Here is a 21,442-nt window from a genome sequence, read left to right as displayed (position 1 = left end):
AATATTTTCGCAGATATTTAAAAAACATGCTAAGTTAACATTCTTGTGAAATCTGAAAAACAATGCTGAAGTCAGATATTCTGCCGTGAAAATGTGTGTTACATGCCAGAACGCTGTCTTTGTTTTGGTTCTTTTAATCTGCCCAATGCCAGTTTAGCCAATTATATTTCAGCACCCTGGGCTTGCATGGAAAATCACATATTTCATTCATTCATTCATACATTCAGAAAGGCTCTCAAAGCATGGACAGTAGCAGACTCCAAAACGAGAAGCAGATTTAGAGTTCCACATGAGATTATTAATTACTAAATAATATAAACATTACGAGCGTAAACATTAACGTGAGCGTAAACGTGAGCAGGTTACATTGTAACCCCGAGTCCTAACAACACGCTACGTGACCAGATTTGCAGTGATAAGCAATTTAGCCGTTTGCACCAGACGAAACACGACAGAAATTTAAACACAGCCATTCAGAAGCACAGAATATGCACTCACTCACAAAATGGTAAGGTTTATAATCTAACTAGTACATATTAAACCTCTTTAACATTATTAAATGTACATGCTGAATCACTGATATGTGTTGGTTTGTGTTGGAGTCACAGTTCTTAAGTTTCATTTCAAATGGTTTATTTTATTTTCAAAGTCTGAGGTTTTTTATTTTCAAGATCTGCTGCTGCTTTCAGTAGTATGGCAATAAATGTCATGTAAAATGGCATTCAAACTCATATTATTAGCATTTAGCACTAAATAAAGCACATGTGGTGTACCTGCTGATTATTTAGAGTTTTCTGTTCAGCTGCAAGAAATAGGTGCCGTTTCTATTATATCAATTAGAGGAGTTGGTTAGAACACGTTCTATCAAGTGTCGTTGCTTTTATTTAGAACATTTAAATCAGCCTTAAATCAGCCTTTAAGCTCGATAGTCAAGCATGCTCCTGTTGGTCCTCAATCTGGCATCCTGTGCTTGCATTTGTTTTGATCCAGGAATGCAATACCTAGTTCAACCACTGGGTGTCAAACTTACATACTGCCCCTTAAAGATATGAACTTGCACGATTCCTTGTTTTAAGATGAAATGAGTGCACTAGGTAGTACTTCACTGTCAATTTTGACCATTTGAGTGAGGTTTAGGGATGACAGTAATGAAGGCGTGCTATCAGGAGCTGTTTACAAAATTCACTCCCAGAGCCTGAAAAGGTGCATCAGTGTCAATGCTAGTGTGCCCGTCACACATGCTGATAACATAGACTCATATGACAATTGGAGTCGAGCCAGTAGAAATAGAAGTTTTCCACTGGTGCCATGACTGTACTGGATTGAGGATTATTGGGGTGAGTGTAATGGATGCCAGATTGCTGGAGCTATGGAAGTTAACCTCACTCCCCTGGTCTCAAAAAGGTGTGTTCATGTGCTTGTTAGTTTGCTGGCCTCCCATGATGAAAAGTCCAATATGAATCATGCTCAAAGTAGGTTGAATTAAACAAAGACCAGCTATTTGAAGCAGTATAATTGAACCTCAGTCCTCTGGCCTTGAAAGGTTAATCAATGTCCTGGTTAGTTTGACCACCTCCCATGTTGGAAAAGCCAAATTCCATGCTTACAGTTTAGCCTGTAGAACTGGAGAGGTTAACCTGTGCTGTGACCTGGGATCAGGTGTGGGAATGTAACAGCTGTCAAATAGTTGCAAAAGGTGCATTAAGGTGGTTTATAGTGCACCAGCCTCTGATGCTGGAAACCCTTATTTAAATCCCACAAACAAATAGAGTGGAGGAACTACGACGTCAATTTGTATGCAAAAACCCACAAGCAAGTTAACATTTTTAGCAGTTCTGGTTCACTCTTCCCAAAGTCAATGGGTTTTTTGAATGGGATTTTGATTAAATCGCTTAAATAAGGTTCGTGGCAACCACAAACTCAAGACACGTTCAAGTTTTATTCTACGATATAAAACACTTCAGTTAAATCACACTCTTGATTTTTTAAATTGGTTACGCTTTTTTAATAAGACGGTTGCTATCAAGATGCTAAATGGGACTACAGGCGATTCATTCATTCATTCAGAAAGGCACTTAAAGCATGTGTCTATGAGCCAAATGCGACCTCCAGTGGACAGTAGCAGACTCCGAAATGAGAAGCAGATTCAGAGTTCCACATGAGGTTATCATCACACTCTTGATTTTTTTTAATTGGATGTCGGAGACATTATACGTCATCGAGCTAAACTGGACTGGAAAGCAGCTCACTTGTGTTGGATATTTGGATTTGTCTGTTATTTAAGTATTTTCATAAATAGTATTTTATAGTTTGTAGTACTTTTCTAATTGGGAATTCATTTTGTCTGTAGATAACGCCTTCACTTGTAGAGACGGTCATGACAGATTCATTGTTGATCATTTATATTAATTAATTAATTAATTATTATTTGATTATGTTTTATGATAATACTATGTACTGTAGGCACATTTATACATACAGTTTTTACAACTTTTACAACAACCGTAAAGCAAAACAACAATGTATTTCCCAAGTTAAAAACTATCCAAAAGGCACGTAGATTTATTTACAGATGTGTTTTTTGCGTATTTGTATTAGTTTATAATATATAGTGTCGATTATAATATAATAAACCGAGAGATTAAATCTTTGTCATGGACCATATTTCTAAAAATAAGCTTGAAAAGTTGTCTGTAGCAGGGTGGTGCTGACCTCACAGGCGAGCGCCCCCAAGGCACGGTAGTTCGTTTATAACCTAATGTTAGCTTTTCAATTCTTGCGTTTGCATTTAAGATCCAAAAGTGCTAAAAGTTGTATTTTCGTGTGAGGATTATGCAGTTGGACAAAACTTGCAAGTGTAATGAACTGTGTTTGAAGACAGAGCTTGTTTTTTTTGCAATCTTCGAAAAACCTATGGGAAAATCCTTTAGGGATTTTATTGAGGGAACCAGTTTTGTGCTATATATATTTGGCCTATAAGGTGATGTCATAGTTCCTCCACTCTATGGGAGTGAGGTTAAGGGGGCTGAGTGACACAGACATCAAGTTGGTGAACTGTGAGTAAACCACACAGGTCTCAAGAGGTGCATTAGGCCAAACTAATGCACTGCACATAACCAGTGACGTTGTAAACATTTATACTTGTGAGCTCTGTCTGTGTTGCTCTAGAATAACACTTAATAAACCCTAGTAGGCTTTGGGGTTTCTATGTTCAATTGTGCTGCAGTTCTTTGCCAGTGTTTTGAGTTTACGCCGGGAAATGTGTGGGATGCCACTTTAGCAGTAGCTCAAACTCACATTTATTTGGAAGCGCTCAATGTTCATCAAACTTTAAACATAAAATAAACAAAACAAAAGCATCTAATTGCTCTGCCCCACCCACACTTGTCACAGCTATACCAAACCGGCCAATCACAGGTCTCGCGCTCCACATCATCATAACATGTAGTTCATCAGGGCACGGCGAAGTGTATTCGACAAAGGCTACACTGGACCCATCGTGTGCACTCAACGTACAAATTGGCTTTTAGCATCCTTGTAAGTGCACCATACTAGTTAAATGCTACAAATGCTGGAAATCCCAAATTCAAATCTGGCTTTGTGTGGGGAAAAAAGAACAGGACAGGTAACATTGATGCCATGACCTGGGCAGCCTCGGGTTTGAAGGGGTGACTATACTGGAGGCTGTGTTGGAGTTGTGTGAGTTTTCAAACAAGTAAATCATCATTTCACATCAATACAAAGTTCTGTAATCAAACTCTATGAGTGCGCAGGCTGATAGGTCACACCTAATCTGCTCCTACATCCTCAACTACATGGTACAGGAGATTGAGCTTGCTCCTCAACATTTTAAATGCCTCAGTGTTGTTTTTACTCTAGCATGTGCAGCACATTTGGCGGAAACCCACCTCCACCCCAGCTCCACCTGTGTCATACCATGTTTGCAGAAGAATGTGTTAGGCTACGTTAACACTGCAAGGCTTAGTGCTCAAATCAGATTTTTTTAAGATCTGATGTTTTTGCATAGCTGTTCACATTATTGTTATAGATGTGGCCAATACCAGATTTGCAGTGTTAACAGATAGTGGTCCTAAACTGACCCGCATGCGCATGAGTACAGTTACAGACAGCATAAAATGTCTAATTATGCACACAATATGTATACTGTATAAAGTAAGCACGTTGTCAGATTATTCTCATATGATTATTGCCCTTTTCATAGACAACCCTGGTGTATTTCATGAACTGTAAAGTGTATTTCATGAACTGTTCTGCTACTACTAATGTGTATTTTGGCATTTGAAGCCTAAAATAAGTCTCTTGTGATAGAAAACACTGACCATTTGTGATCAGTTGTGTGACCACTGGTATAGTGAGCTCATCAGGGGTTAATGACTAAAGCTGCAAATTGAACTGTAAAGGCGGAGTTGGTTTATCTCTGAGTTATTTCATTTTACTTTGTTATAAACAACAGGCACGTGCTGAAGGGGGGTTTGGGTGCTTAAGCACCTGCCCTTTTTTTCTCTTGGAGAGAAAGTTCACCCTTAAAATGAAAGTGCCACCTCCTTTGCGCATGAATCCCCTTTCCGCAACACCCACCAACGTTCCTCAGCTTCGCGATCAACCCGAGCCCCAATCGTTAATCGGATATGGATATGGATATGGATATGGATATGCAATAGCAAATCTCGCAACTTGCTCTGCCATAATAATCAAAGCAGCAGCAGCAGCATAGCAGATCTATACCACCAAGGCCAAACACATCAACACTTCTTTATACATATTTATAACCATACCACAGTAAATCTCTCTGAGAGTTGGCATGACAGAAACGATGAAACAATCCATTGATAAAAGCCAATCAAGCATTTTTAAACAAATCATTTGAATAATTGATTCAATTAATCTCTCTTTAAGACAGTGACATGCCGCCAACTAATAGTGTTTTTAATTTTCATAACTATTTATCCCTGACAGACCTAAACCAGACAAGGTACCACCACAAAAACACTGAACAAAACATTAATTATTGTTCTCAAATAAATAAATAAATATGTCAATATCACACACACCTACTCATTGTACCTTTTGTGGATGTCATCTGAAAAAGTCACATATTTCCAATTACCATACAGTAGGTTGGGGAATTCAGATCTCAAGTGCCATTTCCACTGCAAACTCCACTTACAGTGCATTAATAAACATGCCAGGAAAATACCAAGGTGCTTTACAGCAACTAATTTTTTATTCATGTGGTTATGGAGTACCCAACAACAAGCAACATTATTCTCAAATATTCACACTCTGGAATTTTCACCACCCACCATGACATCTGAAATTATTCAAGACATTTACAACAAGCTCTCCCCCTCTATTTCTCTGGGTCTCATTGAAAGCCCTGTTCCATCCCCACAGCAAGAAGCACAGCTTTGCTACAATATATGAGTGAACATGCTGTTCATATTTTCTCTTGAGCATTATATTTGTATTTAGGCAATTTAAGTAGGTGTCTCATGTTCTTGCATGTGGCAGAAAGACAAATATATCGTATCAGGCCCTAAACCCAAACACCTGGTGCTGATCCACTCAAACACACACACACACACCTCGCACCAATGCTATTTTTAGACCTCTCCCATTCTGCAAAGACAGATGATGCTCATTTCATTATTCCGCACAACTCAATTCACATCGGTGTCAATCTTTTGCAGGGCTGCAGAATCATTTAACTGCTGCTGGCCTTGACTCTTTTACGATGCCAGATTTACATTCTGTGATTTCACACAAAGCTGAGAGAGATTATAATGGATCTCCCAATTAAAGAGTGAAGCATTCCTCAGCAGCTACAGTATAAGAGACCTTTGTAAATGACTGGCATGAATTAATAATAAAGGCCTTGCACACATACACACACACACACACACACACCAACAGACAGGGCATGTTAGGAAGGCCTATGACACTGCTTGGGTCCCTTGTTGAATAGCGACATTTAAATGTCAGACGAGACGCTTAGACTACAGCGTGAGAAGTTTAGAGAATGAGTTGGGAAAAAAACTAAAAAATTTTGTTTTGTTTATTTAGCACAGACCTTACAATAACATAAATAGCATGGACTTGAAAAAATGGGAAAAATATAGTTTATAATTCATTCTTTGATTTTCTTTTCGGCTAAATCCCTTTATTAATCCGGGGTCGCCACAGCGGAATGAATCGCCAACTTATCCAGCACATGTTTTACGCAGTGGATGCCCTTCCAGCCGCAACCCATCTCTGGGAAACATCCATACACACTCACTCATACACTACTTCCCAATTCACCTATACCGCATGTCTTTGGACTGTGGGGGAAACCGGAGCACACCGAGGAAACCCATGTAAACACACAGAAACACCAGCTGACCCAACCGAGGCTCGAACCAGTGACCTTCTTGCTGTGAGGCAACAGCAGTACCTACTGCGCCACTGCATCACCCATAGTATGTTTTTAATTTTAATAGTCCAGAGATGCTGAATTTTCACAATCTTTACTCCAGTCTCTGGTCACAAGATGCTTCAGCAATCAACAGCTTCAATGTTTATTGCCTAATAATTTGTGTCTACTGTTGTACCTTTTATTCATAATTTTAGTTTGATATAGAATTATAATGTAACATAAAAGTTACTTCTTTATCAATTGAATCCATCTTTAATGAATAATAGTATGAATTTCCACAACTTTTGAACAATAGAGTGTTTACTATATCTTTAAATTAAGAATGCATTTAACCCTTAAATTCTTAAGCTTTTGAAAATTAAAAATTATTTTGATTTATTAATTTATGAAATAAATAATTACTTGGTTGGAAATTTGCCATTTCTTTGAATTAGGTGGATTTATTTATTCATTCATTCATTTTCTTTTCGACTTAGTCCCTTTATTAATCTGGGGTTGCCACCACAGTGGAATGAACCGCCAACTTATCCAGCATATGTTTTATGCAGCGGATGCCCATCCAGCTGCAACCCATCTCTGATTAACATCCATACACACTCATACGCTACGGACAATTTAGCCTACCTAATTCCTGTACCGTATGTCTTTGGACTGTGGGGGAAACCGGAGCACCCGGAGGAAACCCACACGAACACGGGGAGAACATGCAAACTCCACAAAAAAATGCCAACTAACCCAGCCGAGGTTCGAACCAGCGACCTTCTTGCTGTGAGGTGACAGCACTACCTACTGCACCACAGCATTGCCCTACAAACAATATCTCAAGTAATTTTGTTGTTTTTTAAGTAAATTTAGTTGTTTAGATATTAATACTGAAAAACAAGATTAAAATACAACCTATTTTAAAATAAGTGCACACAAAGGCAAAACATCTTCCTATTTGGTCATGTGACATGTCACTGATGCTAATAGGCACCTTTCAAACATCAAAACACTCATTTAGTCCTACCTTGAGTTTAGTCCCAAACAGCTCTGAAAACAGTTGCTTAGCATTTTCCCCCTTCAAGCCTGACAATATTTCTTGCTGCAACATCTAATGTCCTCTCGTATAAATAAAAATGTTCAAATTCATTGCTCAAACATTTACTCCTCACAGAGAAAGACACACGAACGGGTCGGAAGGCTCTCACAAATCACATATGCACACATCTGGATCATCCCTCTGATCTTTGATCCTCTCAATCTTCTGACGGCACTGGATAAATCACGGAGTCGCGTCAGAACGTAAATTACAAGGCAGGATCCAGCTCGGATGAGCATGGGACTTTTTTTAGCCCTCTTTTGGGGTCTCAGCATGGCCTCTCTGGGACCCGTGCTGGAACGTGATTGGTTTGTGCCAAGGCATGAGAAGCAGATGGGCTCCCAGTGAAAATTCAGCTTTTTTTGTAAATGGCACAGATAATCACACCAAAGACACTGCTGTAATGTTTGTCAGAGAGCCAACAGCTTTTCATAAAGAGCTGCATTTATTACATTGCATAAATCGAAGTAAAACTAAAAACAAAAAAGTACACTTAACAGATTAACTGATTGATTATTATTATTATTATTATATTATTCTGGTGATGATACTGTTGAGTATCTGATGATATGATAAATCGTTTTGTTCTGTTTTTTAGATTGTTTATTGATCAATATATGATAACTAGACATGAGCTTAAAGTGATAGTCACCCAAAAATGAAAATTTACTCACCCTTTACTTGTTCTAAACCAGTTTGAGTCTTTGGTTCGTTTGTATGTTTGTTTGTTTGTTTTTATCCACAAAAGAAGATATTTTGATGAATGTTGGAAACCTGTAATCATTGATTTCATAGTATTTGGTTTTTCTACCATGCATGTCAATGGTTACAGGTTTCCAGCATTCTTCAAAATATCTTATTTTGTGTTTAACAGAAAAGAAAAATCTGAGTAAATGATGGCAGAATTTTCTTTTGTGGATGAACTATCCCTTTAAATATGACTAAATAATACACAACAGCGAATTTCTACAAGAATTCTACATATACCATAATTTACATAAGTTTTCTATGAGAACTGGTATAAAGATTGTGTGAAATTTACTACATTTACTGATCAATTTCAAAAAGGAAAAACATGTCTTAACTGCTTGATGAAACCTTTTAGAATGTAATAAGAATGACCAATTTATTTTGCTGCTGGGTCAATTAAAACAATTTCAAACAAACCTGGAGCAGAAAAAAATTGCACAATATATTTGTTTTTATGAACAAAACATTGCAGTCAACCATTTCATGACTTTATTAATGGTCCATTCATAAAGACTTGATTTGTTCCATTTCTAAATGAATCATCTATGTGGAAAATACCGATTCAGCGAATCACTCATTAAATCAGGGACTTGATGCAACATCCAATATGATACTGGCATAGAATACCTTTAAACCTTGATATACTATAAAGATGTTCTCATATTACTTGGGAATTTAATCCCGCCTCCTAAATAAGAGGAAATTGGTAACTGATAAAGTCATTTCACCATTGCTGCTCCCAATAGAAGCTCTTATTTACGCAGAAAAGGAAACTAAATTGTGCTGATGTAATTTTAGCCCTCCCCTTTTTCTAAAACAGCCAATAGCATTTTGTTAATATTACAGCTTAGAGCGTTGAGCTTGGTAAAGCCATATCGGACGTCTAATATTAATCCTAATAGTATTATGTTTAACTGTAATCTCCTTCAAATCACTTTTAAATATAGCATTCTGCCTAAGATTCAAATGGCACAAATATGGTTTTAAGTCTGTGTTAACATGTATGTGGACTGGAGCAGAGTGTATTCGCACTACAGCAGTTCATCTTACACAAATGCAAAAGCAAACATTATTACTCTGTCTGATTCCCCAACTCTATATAGTGCACTACACTCATTGGCTATTTTATAATGTATGCACTTCTACTACCAGGTTGGACCCCCTTTTGCCTTCAGAACTGGCTTAATCCTTTGTTGCATAGATTCAACAGTAATATTTCTTAGAGATTTTGGTCTGTATTGACATGATAGCATCACACAGTTGCTGTAAATTTGTCAGCTGCACATCCATGATGCGAATTTCCCCCACATCCCAAAGGTGCTCTATTAGATTGAGCTCTGGTGATTATGGAGGCCATTTGAGTACAGTGAACTCATTGTCATGTTCAAGAAACCAGTCTACGAGAGAAAGTTTAAGTGAACGTCATTTTCGCTCAAGAAAATGTCACAGTAAAGCTGTACGGGTCGCTCACATATCATATAAGCACTTCTCATAAAACAGATGCTTTACACACATAAATACTTAAGCAAAATTGTTTATTACTAACTTTTCAATGAACATGAGTTGATTATAACTGCAGATCAATAGCCTACTGTAACGTCTGCGATTATATAAAATAAATAAATAAATGCAGCATATATGAACACATACAGCCCCTTACAGTCCCCGATATGTTACCAATTACAGACTACACACAACTTACATTTAGTCCATATTTAGGTTTAAAAACAACACGAAATATAGCCCACAGTCAGAGCAGACCTCTCATCTGTGTCTATAATCTTCACCAGCACATGTAGCCTCTTGTTAGAGAATAATTCCATCATTCTGAGTTCATAATAGTCCAAAAGGTGATGATAATAGTTAAACATGGCAGATTGTTCACGTTTGCTGTACACATGCTGAAAAAATAACGAGCTCCTTTTTTGCGGCTTCTCCTTTGTTTTGTTTTTTCGCGTGTCACTCTCGTGTTTGTCAGTTTTCTGACAGGATCGGGTTTCAAAAGCACGTCAATAATCAAGTGCACGTTATTATCATCAGCTCAAGAAGTTTATTTTAAATATAGACGCGCGGCGAGTGCTCGGTACGCCTTTTGGTAGTGGAAACGGCTATTAAAGCACACCGAACCGAACCGTACCACTCAGTGGAGACAGGCCATTACTGTTGCCTTTCTATCAGCTTGAACCAGTCTGGCCATTCTCCACTGACCTCTAAAGATAGTTGTGCGTGAAAATCCCAGTAGATCAACAGTTTCTGAAATACTCAGACCAGCCCATCTGGCACCAACAACCATGCCACGTTCAAAGTCACTAAATCACCTTTGTTCCCCATTCTGATGCTCCAAGTCTACATGCCTAAATGCATTGAGTTGCTGCTATGTGTTTGGCTAATTACAATTTTGGGTAAACGAGCAGTTGGACAGGTGCACCTAATAAAGTGGCCAGTAAGCATATCTGCCATTAACCAATATAGAAACTAATAATTGTAATTAACTGATTTCTGATTAACCAAATAGTATCTACTTTTAGTAGAGGGAGAGGGACACATCAGATAATAAAGAGCAGTTAATTGGACAGAAAATCTGATGAGAAGCTGAACTGTAGAATGACATCATCAAAATCGGTTATTTATATTGGTAGAAATGAACGAACATTATATATATTTATATATATACAAAAATAATAATTTTGATTTCATGGGGACTTTTAAGGCTATTAGTTCAGGGTATACCTAATAGATTTCCTAATCCCAGATTAATTTATACTTTTACTCCTGAGCTTAATCAAACCTACCAAAATCAACAGGAACTTTCACTTTCTACAACAGCTATTTCCACAATGAAAGATAAACAAGCACACAGTTGCTAAACGAGCCCTGATCACACAATCACTTCTGCTTAGACAGACAGACTGTAAAACTACATGTGGAGCAGATTAAAAGTATAATTCAGAGTATAATTCATACGATTCAATAACTTTAATAACTTAATGTCTAGCTTCCGTTTTTATGTTCTATTAAAGAACAGACTGTAATGTATTTTAAACTGCATCTCAAAGGGAAAGCCAAAAGCTATTATTCAGTCTTTTATGTAGGTTTGCCAGGCAGGGTTCTAGAGCCTAACACTTTATAGTATCAATCTTGAATGTCTACAAATGTACCACTTAACGAAGTAGATGTTTATAAAATTGATTTTATGAAGTTACATTACACAAAACAAACAATATAGTAATGACTCTATGAAGCATGTTGTGTTATTTTATTGAAATGACATGGCCTGTATGAGTTAATGCTAAACTGAATATTTAATTTTTTTTAATTCATTGACTGGATCTGTATGCATACATTAAGTTTTCACAACAATACTGTACACAAACACTTTTATCAAGCCATGTAAAATGATTCCTTTATGACCTTTAAAGATAGTTATGCCCAAAAATGACATTTCTGTCATGATTTACTCATCCTTCGCTTGTTTCAAGCCTTTATCAATTTTGTGTTGCTGAACACAAAAGAAGATATTTTTTTAAAAGTTGTAAACTTGTAATTATTGCCTTCTTTAGTCTTTGTTTTTCCTACTGAAGTCAATGGTTACAGATTTCTAGCTTTTTCAAAATATCTTCCTCAGTAAACTCAAAGGTTTGGAACCACTTGAGGGAAAGTAAATAGTGAAGGGAAACCTTTCATTTTGGGGTGAACATCCCTTTAAAGGACCTATATGTAGGATTCATTAACTCCTGTTATCAGCAACATTTATATGAACTGCCGAAAGCTATTTATTGGTCATATAACATCTAAGAGACTGAACATGATTCAAGACCTGATATAATCACAGTAAAGTTCTTTGATTTGAAGTAAACAGATATTGGAGTAATATACTTACTGTTAATAATACAGTTCACCCAAAAAATCTAAATTACCTCATCATTTATTCCCCCTTGTGAAGTTTTAAACCTTTATGAGCTCAAAAGAAGATATTTTGAAGAATGCTGGTTGCTAGCACCCATTGACTTGCATAGTAGGGCAGGAAAATGTGTATGGTACTCAATGTGTGCCAGCAACCAGCAATTTTCAAACCAAAATCTTTTAAATAAATAATAGTAAATGATGATCGAATTTTCATTTTTGACTCAAATATAACTAAATATAAACAAAAAGTGAGGTTTAGGTATTGGGTTTGATTAGGGATGTCGAATAAAATCATATTTTGTAAGTGCAAATCAATAAATATCTTAATAACAGGCACACTGTAAAACCCAACAGTCAACTTTATCGAATGAAATGAGTGTAGTTAACCCAAAATTGGCTGACAGTTAATTCTACTCATTTGAAAAGTGTTTTGAGCTCAGTGTTGAAGGTAATGAGTTACCTCATTACTTCAACTTAAATGGAGCAAGTTTACAGTATTCATATAGCTTATTTTTACGGTTTTACTGTGCTCAAATTGCTTAATTTACTCAAATAAATTAAGTTCAAAGTACTCATTAGAATTAGTTTTTGAACCTAAATGGTTTGTTGCAATCGATTTCCTCAAATGGTTTGAGTTACCTTATCTTTTTGGGTTTTACAGTGCAGGTAATAAACCAGTAGTAAGTGTGTGAATTTTTATTTAAATTAAAGTGTTAATAAAGTGTTTAAGTTAATAAAATATTAAGTACTACTTTTATTATAAAATGGCCTGGTCCCACTCTATATAAAGTGCATTTATATATAGTTTGCATCAAAAAAAAGTACAATGTACTTATAGTGTTCATATTGTAACACATGGTTCTGAGGTGGGGTATTGGTTAGGGACAGGTTTTGTGGTACAGTACGCTATAAGAGATGGGTCAACAGTATAACTATATATGTAATTACAGAAATGTTTGATTTAATGTGGATTATTTTTTTAAATGTAAGTACTATGTTAAAACATGTCTGTACATATTAGGTGCACAAAGGTGTACCAAGCTATTGATTTAAATTTAGTAATTAAGGCCTCTAATATAAAGAGGAAGCCACTGTACTTAAAATTGTATAAGCATTTGTCTGTGTGTGTCATAGAGTGGAAGCTCTCAGGAGTGCATGCAAACGTCATATACTTTAGATCTTTCCGACAAAAACATCCCGCTTCCTTCACATAAAAATATGCTTACAGGCTTTCATAGACAACCTAGGTAGTTGTCCCCATTACAAGCTGTTTATGCATTAGCACAGTACTTCCCAAAGAGGGGGTCAGGACCCCCCCAGGGAGTCGTGGAATAATGAGTGGGGGGGGCCACTTGGCGATTTCCAAAAATCAAATTCATTTTATTAAACTATTAAAATGACAATATTTTATCCATAATCTACTCAAGAACAAAAAAGTAGCTAACAGTAACAGTAATAAACATTAAAAAAACAACATGCAAACAAAAAGCCATCAGCCTTTCAATTTACGTTATATTGGAGACACAGCACATTGATTTTATGGCACTAGGTTAAACTTTCTGACACCTTTACGGCACTCACATACATTAAAAATAAATACAGGCCACAACTGAACAATGATCTCCGAGTGACGTTCTCCAAAATTAAGCGATAAACAGACTTGGGCCTTTTGGTATATGTGCGCCGTTGTGTACAAGGTTTAGATACTTATTACCACCTCAGAGAATACTGGAGGACGCGAGTTACTGGCATTGTTATTTTGGGGGTTGCAGGTTGAAAAGTTTGGGAACCCCTCCATTAGCAAATAAAAAATTATTAATTAATGAAAATTCTAACACACGGTAAAAAATGCTGGGATCCACACACTTGATTTGTCTCAAAACAACATGAAGGAATTAAATGAACATTTTAGTTTTTACAAATTTAAGTAGATTGAACATAAAAACAATTAAGTTGGCCCTCAAAAAAAAAACTCAAGAATTGTGTTGTTCCAACTCATTTTAAATAAGTAGTTTAAACAAACCCAAAAACTGAAAATCTGTAGTTGTTTACTTGTTCCAAACCTGTCTGACTTTCTTTCTTCTGTTGAACACAACTGAGGATATTCTGAAGAACTCTGGAAATCTGTAACAATTGACTTTCAATGTATTTTCTTTAGTGTTCGACAGAAACAAAACACTTAAAGGAAGAATAAATAGTGAGTACCTTTTCATTTTTGGGTGAGCAAAAATTACAACAAAACAGGCCACTCTTGGTAGTTAAACAACTGCAAGAGAATCCAGTTTAATTGGAGTCAGTTTTATAAAAAGAACTTGTTTTAAAAAAAGTCATGCACTGATGTTCACAGACTACACAAAAGGGAAAGTGAAAGGCAAACACATGCGCAGATAGTAGTTATTAAGACAACAACTCACAATAATGGCGTTGCTGTAATTATCTGCAATTATAATGCAGCCGAAAACATAAATCAGAGTACATAATACAGCAACCCCTGCTGTGCCTCTGAAAATACACTGAAATATAAATAAGTAGCATTTCCACTGAATCATGAGTAATGCATCAGAGCCAAAAGCCTGCAAAGAGTGAATAATGAAAGAACAATCCCCAAGTATTAGGAAAGAGTTATTCGGAAAGTAAACACACTTGAAAAAAAGTATTTGGCTTTGAGATCGGAATGTCACCGCTGGTATTGAAAGAAACACAAAACCTTCAGTGTCAAGGGGAAATTTAGAGGCATGCTGTCTGATCAAGGGAAAACACTACAAAATTGCCCTATAGTAAACTATTTATGACAGGCTTTAGTGCATTTCCTCAGAACTCACTCAACATGCCAGTTTAACAGGACCTGTTGGATTTCCACGATGTCTTGACATGAGTAAAGCACTTCATTCATTCTCATCGAAGCATAATCCCTTCCACAGACGCACGTGGTTTAGATTTAATCTAGTATTATCCAACGAAAACCTGGCAAACTGTTTCAGCATCAACTGTCAGGCAGATCCACCCTGAAATGACCCCTCACTAGGACATTTCCCATCACAGAAAGATTAAAATTTGCATCGTAAACTTCTGAAAGTAAAACAGGCCAACCCACCTGTAAGGTACATGGTAAAAGGGATGTGCAGGATGAGATTGGCAGTGGTTGGAAAATCCTGACTGGCTCCACATGTTTCTCCAAGTGTCGAACTTCCAACTGAATGACTTACAGAAAGTCCAGTTCTGCTGCTTTCTTTTTAAAACCAAAGCGAATGGATGTAAAGGGGAAATGCTCCAGGAACGAATCAGCAGAAGGAAAGAGTCCCAAGAAGAGCAATAGTTCCAGGATCTAAATCTCATCCATTTGTCAAGAGGACAGCAAAGAGGCTCCGGAGCTCTGCGAACGTCAAGATGCAGAACAGGTAAAAGAATCACGGTTCGCAGCTGAAGGAGCAAGCGTCGTGAATTTTTGCTGTCTGTGTTGAGTCTGCTATCTCCGACGTTCCCGTTTCCTCACCGGCTCACACAGTCACCAGCCTGTGCGCGAAAACACACACACAAACACACATACACACCAGTCTTCAGCTCTGACGTACCACTGCACACACTCCCGGGGAGGAGGGAAAGAGGAAGGGAGGGGTGAAAAGAGCAGAAGCTACTCTTTTTGAATCTCTGCCTGCCTCTGTCACAGTCAGGATGTGCAGTGTTTGCTGGAGGGAAAGAGAGACAGACTGAGGACAGGAAGGGATAAGTATTTTGTGAATGAGAAAGATCTGAAAAATTCATCAATCAGCGAATAAACAAACAAAAGATACAAGTGCTCTAGTACTTTATCAAATGGAAAGTTAATGTAACTGAAACTGAAAATTGCTGCTTTCTCGCAGAATGTGTTTATGCGTTCAACTGTTCTGCTTCAAAATTCTTTGCCAAGTGATGTTTAACAGAGAAAGGAATTTTTTTACAGTACAGTGGTCCCTTGCTATAACGCGGTTTACTTGCTGATGCTTTTATTCTACAGCGCATTGTGTTCTGTGTCTTGACTGGCTGTAGACCATTGTCAATAAATCTCCTCCATGCTGTGTCTCCTATACAGTACAGAATGCATTCAGCTTAGGCATAGGCCTTTAAGTTTCTAACGGTGTGAAAACCTTATAAAAATATCACGGTTTCATGGTATTGTGTTTACTACTGTACAATATATATATTTTTTAAATGCCCTTGTAAAAAACAACTTTTCTCCCCATTTAACAAAATCTATTAAATTTTAGGAAACATTTATAATATTTTGGAACAGTAAACATGTCAGGCTACATAATTACAATAAATCATTGACTTCTAATATTTTCATCAGCTTCAAAAACATAGATTTCCTTACAACACAAAAAAAAAACACTTAAAAAAAACTCTACATATACTTTAGGGACTATATAACAAAGCATTTTCGTGGTTTTAATACCTTGACTTTTTCAAACCATGGTAAACCTTGAAACCGGTAATCGTCCCATGCCTAGTTCAGCTTGCCAAATAGACATAAATCTTTGATCGCTAGCAGTGTGACTTTGAAGTGTTGTATTGTATGTTTGCAAGTTTACTTCTCACAATATCGGCAAAATATTCTGCACTGTCAAAGGCACCTGCGGTAGCAGCCAGAAGGCAGAGGAATATGCTAACCATCGCACAAAAAGTTGAACTTCTGGACATGCTAAAGGAAGGAAGAAAATATATGGCTGTAGGGCACCATTACGGAATAAATAAATGAGGATCAAAAGGTTTTGATTCTTTTTTTTATTACTAGGCTTATTTTTCTACGAAGGTTTAAACTTTGAGAGGCTTTAAATGAGAGAAAAGTGTGAAAATGTTAACACCTGTCTGAGAAAAGTGTTAAAATTGTGTAGTAAAGGGTTTTACAGCCTTAAAACATCTATAGTAACTGTAAAAAAATAAAGCTGACTATTTCGCGGATTTCACCTATTGTGGATTATTTTTAGAACACAACTCCCGCGAATAACGAGGGACCCCTCTATTATGTTTTTTTTCCTCAACATAGGCTCATTCTGAAAACGTAGCCCTATATACATTTATGGAGATCACGAATTATGCAGCCAGAGGAACGTATGGCTGCATTTCGTCTTTAAAACTAATGATATGGGCCGGTATGACCCTGTTCCTTTTTGCGCTTAAACCAGCTAACCGCGTGCCTCCATATGGACGGCTTTTCTGCTGTTACCAATTTGTTCAGTGGCTACAAACATACGTCAGAGAATTTGAGATGCAAAGCGGACTTGACCGTGACGACAATGTTTGAGTCTGGTAAAAAAACAGAAAACAGCTAAGACAAAAACAAAAACATTAAATAAAATAAACAAGTAAATAACTTGGGTTTAGGGAATTGGGTGGGTGCTGGTCAATCAATGCTTTTTAAAACACAATCAGGGAATGGGGAGAGTGGAGGGATTGGTCGGTCGGTCAGTCAGTCAGTCAGTCGACAGTAGCCTCTGGTGGATTTACGCGAGAAGAGCAGGTGCAAATGGCATTCGCGAGAGAAATTTGAGATCTCAAAAAGCATACACAGCGGCCTCTGGTGGATTAGCAAAAACAAAAACTGCAAAAAAGCTTACCTCCCGAGGCATATTTGGTGCTCTCCAGAAATGTATATACTGTAGGGTTACGTTTTTAGAATGAGCCTGGGTTGTTTTTTCTTCAGGAGAAAATCTTATTTCCTTTAGTTTGCCTGGAATCTTTTATGTATGTTGAAATACGTTTTTGTGGTTTCACAAAATAAATAAAAATAGGCTGAAGCATGTATTTCCAATGAGCCTGTGTTGTTTGTTTATTTGCTAGTTTGTTTTGCCGGGAAAATGTTAGGTAAATGTTGTAAACTTGATCTTCCTCTGCATCAACAGACCTTTGGTGATACAATTGACATTCTTTTGTCAGTTTCATTTTTATATATTACTTGCAAGCTCAAATTAACATTTGTTTAAATCAAATTAAGCTGCAGAACCTTCGATTTAATATGCCCCAATACTGAACTCCATCTAGTCAGATACAGAAAATAATAGTGTAGAAATAAAGACATGTTTGACTGGCATGGAGATCAGTGTCAAGGAAGACTTTCATTCCAGGACTTAATTTAAAGGTGAAAGTAATAATGTGAGGCATATTTTAAAATCATTTGTAATCTTAATGAACTCCATGCTTGAAGTAAAAAAGTAATCTCATTATAGGTTTTTACTGGGGTTGAATGTGGATTTAAGTCATTGATACATGTAAAAGCTAAACAATTGGCTCCACAAAAGAGATTAAAATAGGAAATGATATGTCACAGTGTGTCTTCCCGCAGACATGCTTTGTTTTTAGTTGGAGTCAGCACAAACAAGCATACTCTAGTGCTTACTCTAGTTTTTTCATTGTTGTCTTGGTATCCCTATTATGCTTTTTCAGATATTATCTTTGATGTACAGTGTAATATAGCTGTAAAAGTACAAGGTCTGCTAAGTTTCAAAGATCAAAGTGCACAATAAATGGAATTTGCTTCACCCGAATAAAAAGAAACAATTCTGAACAGTGTGAAAAGAGTCAGTTATTCCATCCATATTTCATGCAGCAAACTATGTAGGTTTGAAAAATCTGGAAGTTAGCTCATATAAAAATACAACAACATCATTGTTACTGTTTGGATCAAAGAGCTGAAGCTCAGATATGATAATGGACTTTTTATTTTTATACTGACACTTGTTGTAGTTGGTGAACAAACCACAACAGGCTCCACCAGCTGACCGATCAGAACAGAGCAGGTTCTATGCTGAAATCAATAGTATGAGAAAACTGAAATGTTTTTCCAAACGCAATGTGAATACTTCATGGTAGGGCTGCACAATATATCTTTCAGCATCGATAACGCAATGTGCGCATCCGCAATAGTCACATCACAAAGATATGCAATGTTAAGTTTGGATTACGGTTGACCAAAGGGTTATTGCACAATAGTGGAATCAAGAAAGCCAGGATAAAAGAAAAAGTGCAGCTTGACCTAGCTTAATCGAGTCCTCGTGGCTTAGTCTGTTGCACATTTGCTAATTCAGGATGAGAACGAGCCACTATGTCAAGCCCGGTGTAGATAGCCAGGATAAGAGCACATTCGTTTGTTAACAGCACATTCATTTGTTAACAGACCACAGGATTGATCACAGAATCAATGATGCAATGCAATATGGATAAAACCCGATGTGATCAGGTGACGAGTTGAAAAACTCCTCTTTCACCCACCAATTAGGGAACTCCAATTACATTCATTCAGAGAATTAACATATATGAGGTGAGACGTATTACCAAATTAAATCATTCACTTTGTCTTAAATGTGACCAGTGGATGTAATGAATTTATCGTGAAGATTATTGAAAACACCCAATATTGCAGGTCTATTTTATGTGTTTATTTTATTTTAACAAGTTAATTAAATATATATATATAATAAATAATAACAAAAAAAGTAAAATTGTTGACATTTTATAGTGTATTTTTTATATTTTGCAACATCTTATTTGAATTTATATGTATTATATTTCTATACCTAAAGATATAAGGTGAACAAAGTCTTATTTTAATGAATATAACTGTTAAATAAAACTGTTTTATTGTTGTTAACGCACCAAAAATTGGTGTCTATATTCACTGAGAAATGTATAAAAATTCATTTTTAAAAGGGGCTGTACTCATTTATGCTGAACACTATATATGTACAGTTGAAGTCAGAATTATTAGCCCCCCGAATTATAAGACCCCTGTTTATTTTCCCCCCAATTTCTGTTTAACAGAGAGCAGATTTTTTTTCAACACATTTCTAAAGATAATAGTTTTAATAACGCATTTCTAATAACTGATTTATTTTATCTCTGCCATGATGACAGTATATGATATTTAACTAGATATTTTTCAAGATAAAGGCTTAACTAGGTTAATTAGGTTAATTAGGCAAGTATATTGTATATCGATGGTTTGTTCTGCAGACAATCGAAAAAAAATATAGCTTAAAGGGGCTAATAATATTGACCTTAAAATGTTTATTTAAAAAAAAATGCTTTTATTCTAGCTGAAATAAAACAAATAAGACTTTCTCATGAAGAAAAATATTATCAGACATACTATGAAATATACTCCTTACTCTGTTAAACATCAATTGGCAAATTTAAAAAAAAAAAGAAAAAAATTCAGAGGGGGCTAAATTCTGACTTTAACTATTTTTTTCTCTAAGCATTCATCTATTTTGTTATCTCTCTTATCTATATCTCCCTGATATTTAAATCTGAAATTAATATATATGAACAACATATATAAAATAATTGCTAATAAGAGCATGGAGAGACTGTAAAACACATTAATTTCTTGTAGCATTGACAACAACACTAACATATGGATCACTAGGATTAATCTTAGCCTGGTTGTTAGCCTGCTCTGGAGCTGCAAAGAATAAATCTCCATAGTAACTTAATTTAGCTTAATGGCCTGCTTTCATGCAACTGAGTCAAGGCTAAACTCACCCAGGAAGGCCTCAACATCCCACCTTAACCCTTTAGCTTACTTTTGAGCAATATCCCTCTGAAGCTACAGAACTGTAATTACTGTAATCACTGTATTTATACAGAATTTATTCATTCATTCATTCATTTTCTTTTCAGCTTAGTCCCTTTATTAATCTGGGGTCGCCACAGTGGAATGAACCGCCAACATGTCCAGCATATTTTTTAATTTAGTGGATGCCCTTCCAGCTGCAACCCATCACTGGAAAACATCTATACAGTCTCATTCACACACAAACACTATGGACAATTTAGCTTACTCAATTCACCTATAGCACGTCTTTGGACTTGTGGGGAAAACCGGAGCACCCAGAAGAAACCCAGGCGAACACAAAGAGAGCATGCAAACTCCACACAAAAATGCTAACTGAGCCAGCCGAGGCTCGCACCAGCGACCTTCTTGTTGTGGGGTGACAGCGCTACCCACTGCGCTACTGCACTGCCCTTAACAGAATTTATATGATATAAAAAATATTTAAAAAATTATATTACTTAGAATTTGGCTCTTTGTTTCTAGTCCAAATATCTACATTTCAAAGCGAAAACAACATTGTTTAACCAACACTTACTGACAGATAATTTTGCTTGTTTTAAGAAAAAACTTATTTCATCTGACTTTCAAAACAAAACAATATTTCTACTTGATCTAAGATTTGTTTTATATATTTAGACTATAAATGAGACAAAGTAAGAAAAGCGTTATTCAATTTCTG

At 36.4% G+C, this 21,442-nt stretch overlaps 1 protein-coding gene across 10 annotated transcripts in view; it reads right to left on the bottom strand.

The window, feature by feature from the left end:
* The window catches only part of plekha7a (pleckstrin homology domain containing, family A member 7a), a 203,523-nt gene that overhangs the window by 145,300 nt on the left and 36,781 nt on the right, over positions 1 to 21,442 (bottom strand). For 5 of the 10 annotated variants that reach the window (XM_056478797.1, XM_056478800.1, XM_056478801.1 and 2 more), the window contains exon 1: positions 15,268 to 15,679. The exons of 4 other annotated variants lie outside the window; for them this stretch is intronic. In XM_056478797.1, coding sequence (XP_056334772.1) covers positions 15,268 to 15,509 — 242 coding nt within the window. In that variant the 5' untranslated portion in view covers positions 15,510 to 15,679. Of the gene's footprint in view, positions 1 to 15,267; positions 15,680 to 21,442 lie in introns of those variants that run through there. One more of the 10 variants, XM_056478803.1, reaches the window with a different exon arrangement.

The sequence above is a fragment of the Danio aesculapii genome, chromosome 18 (genome assembly GCF_903798145.1).
Source record: "Danio aesculapii chromosome 18, fDanAes4.1, whole genome shotgun sequence".
NCBI lineage: Eukaryota > Metazoa > Chordata > Actinopteri > Cypriniformes > Danionidae > Danio > Danio aesculapii.
This window is presented reverse-complemented; position numbering and strand designations above follow the sequence as displayed.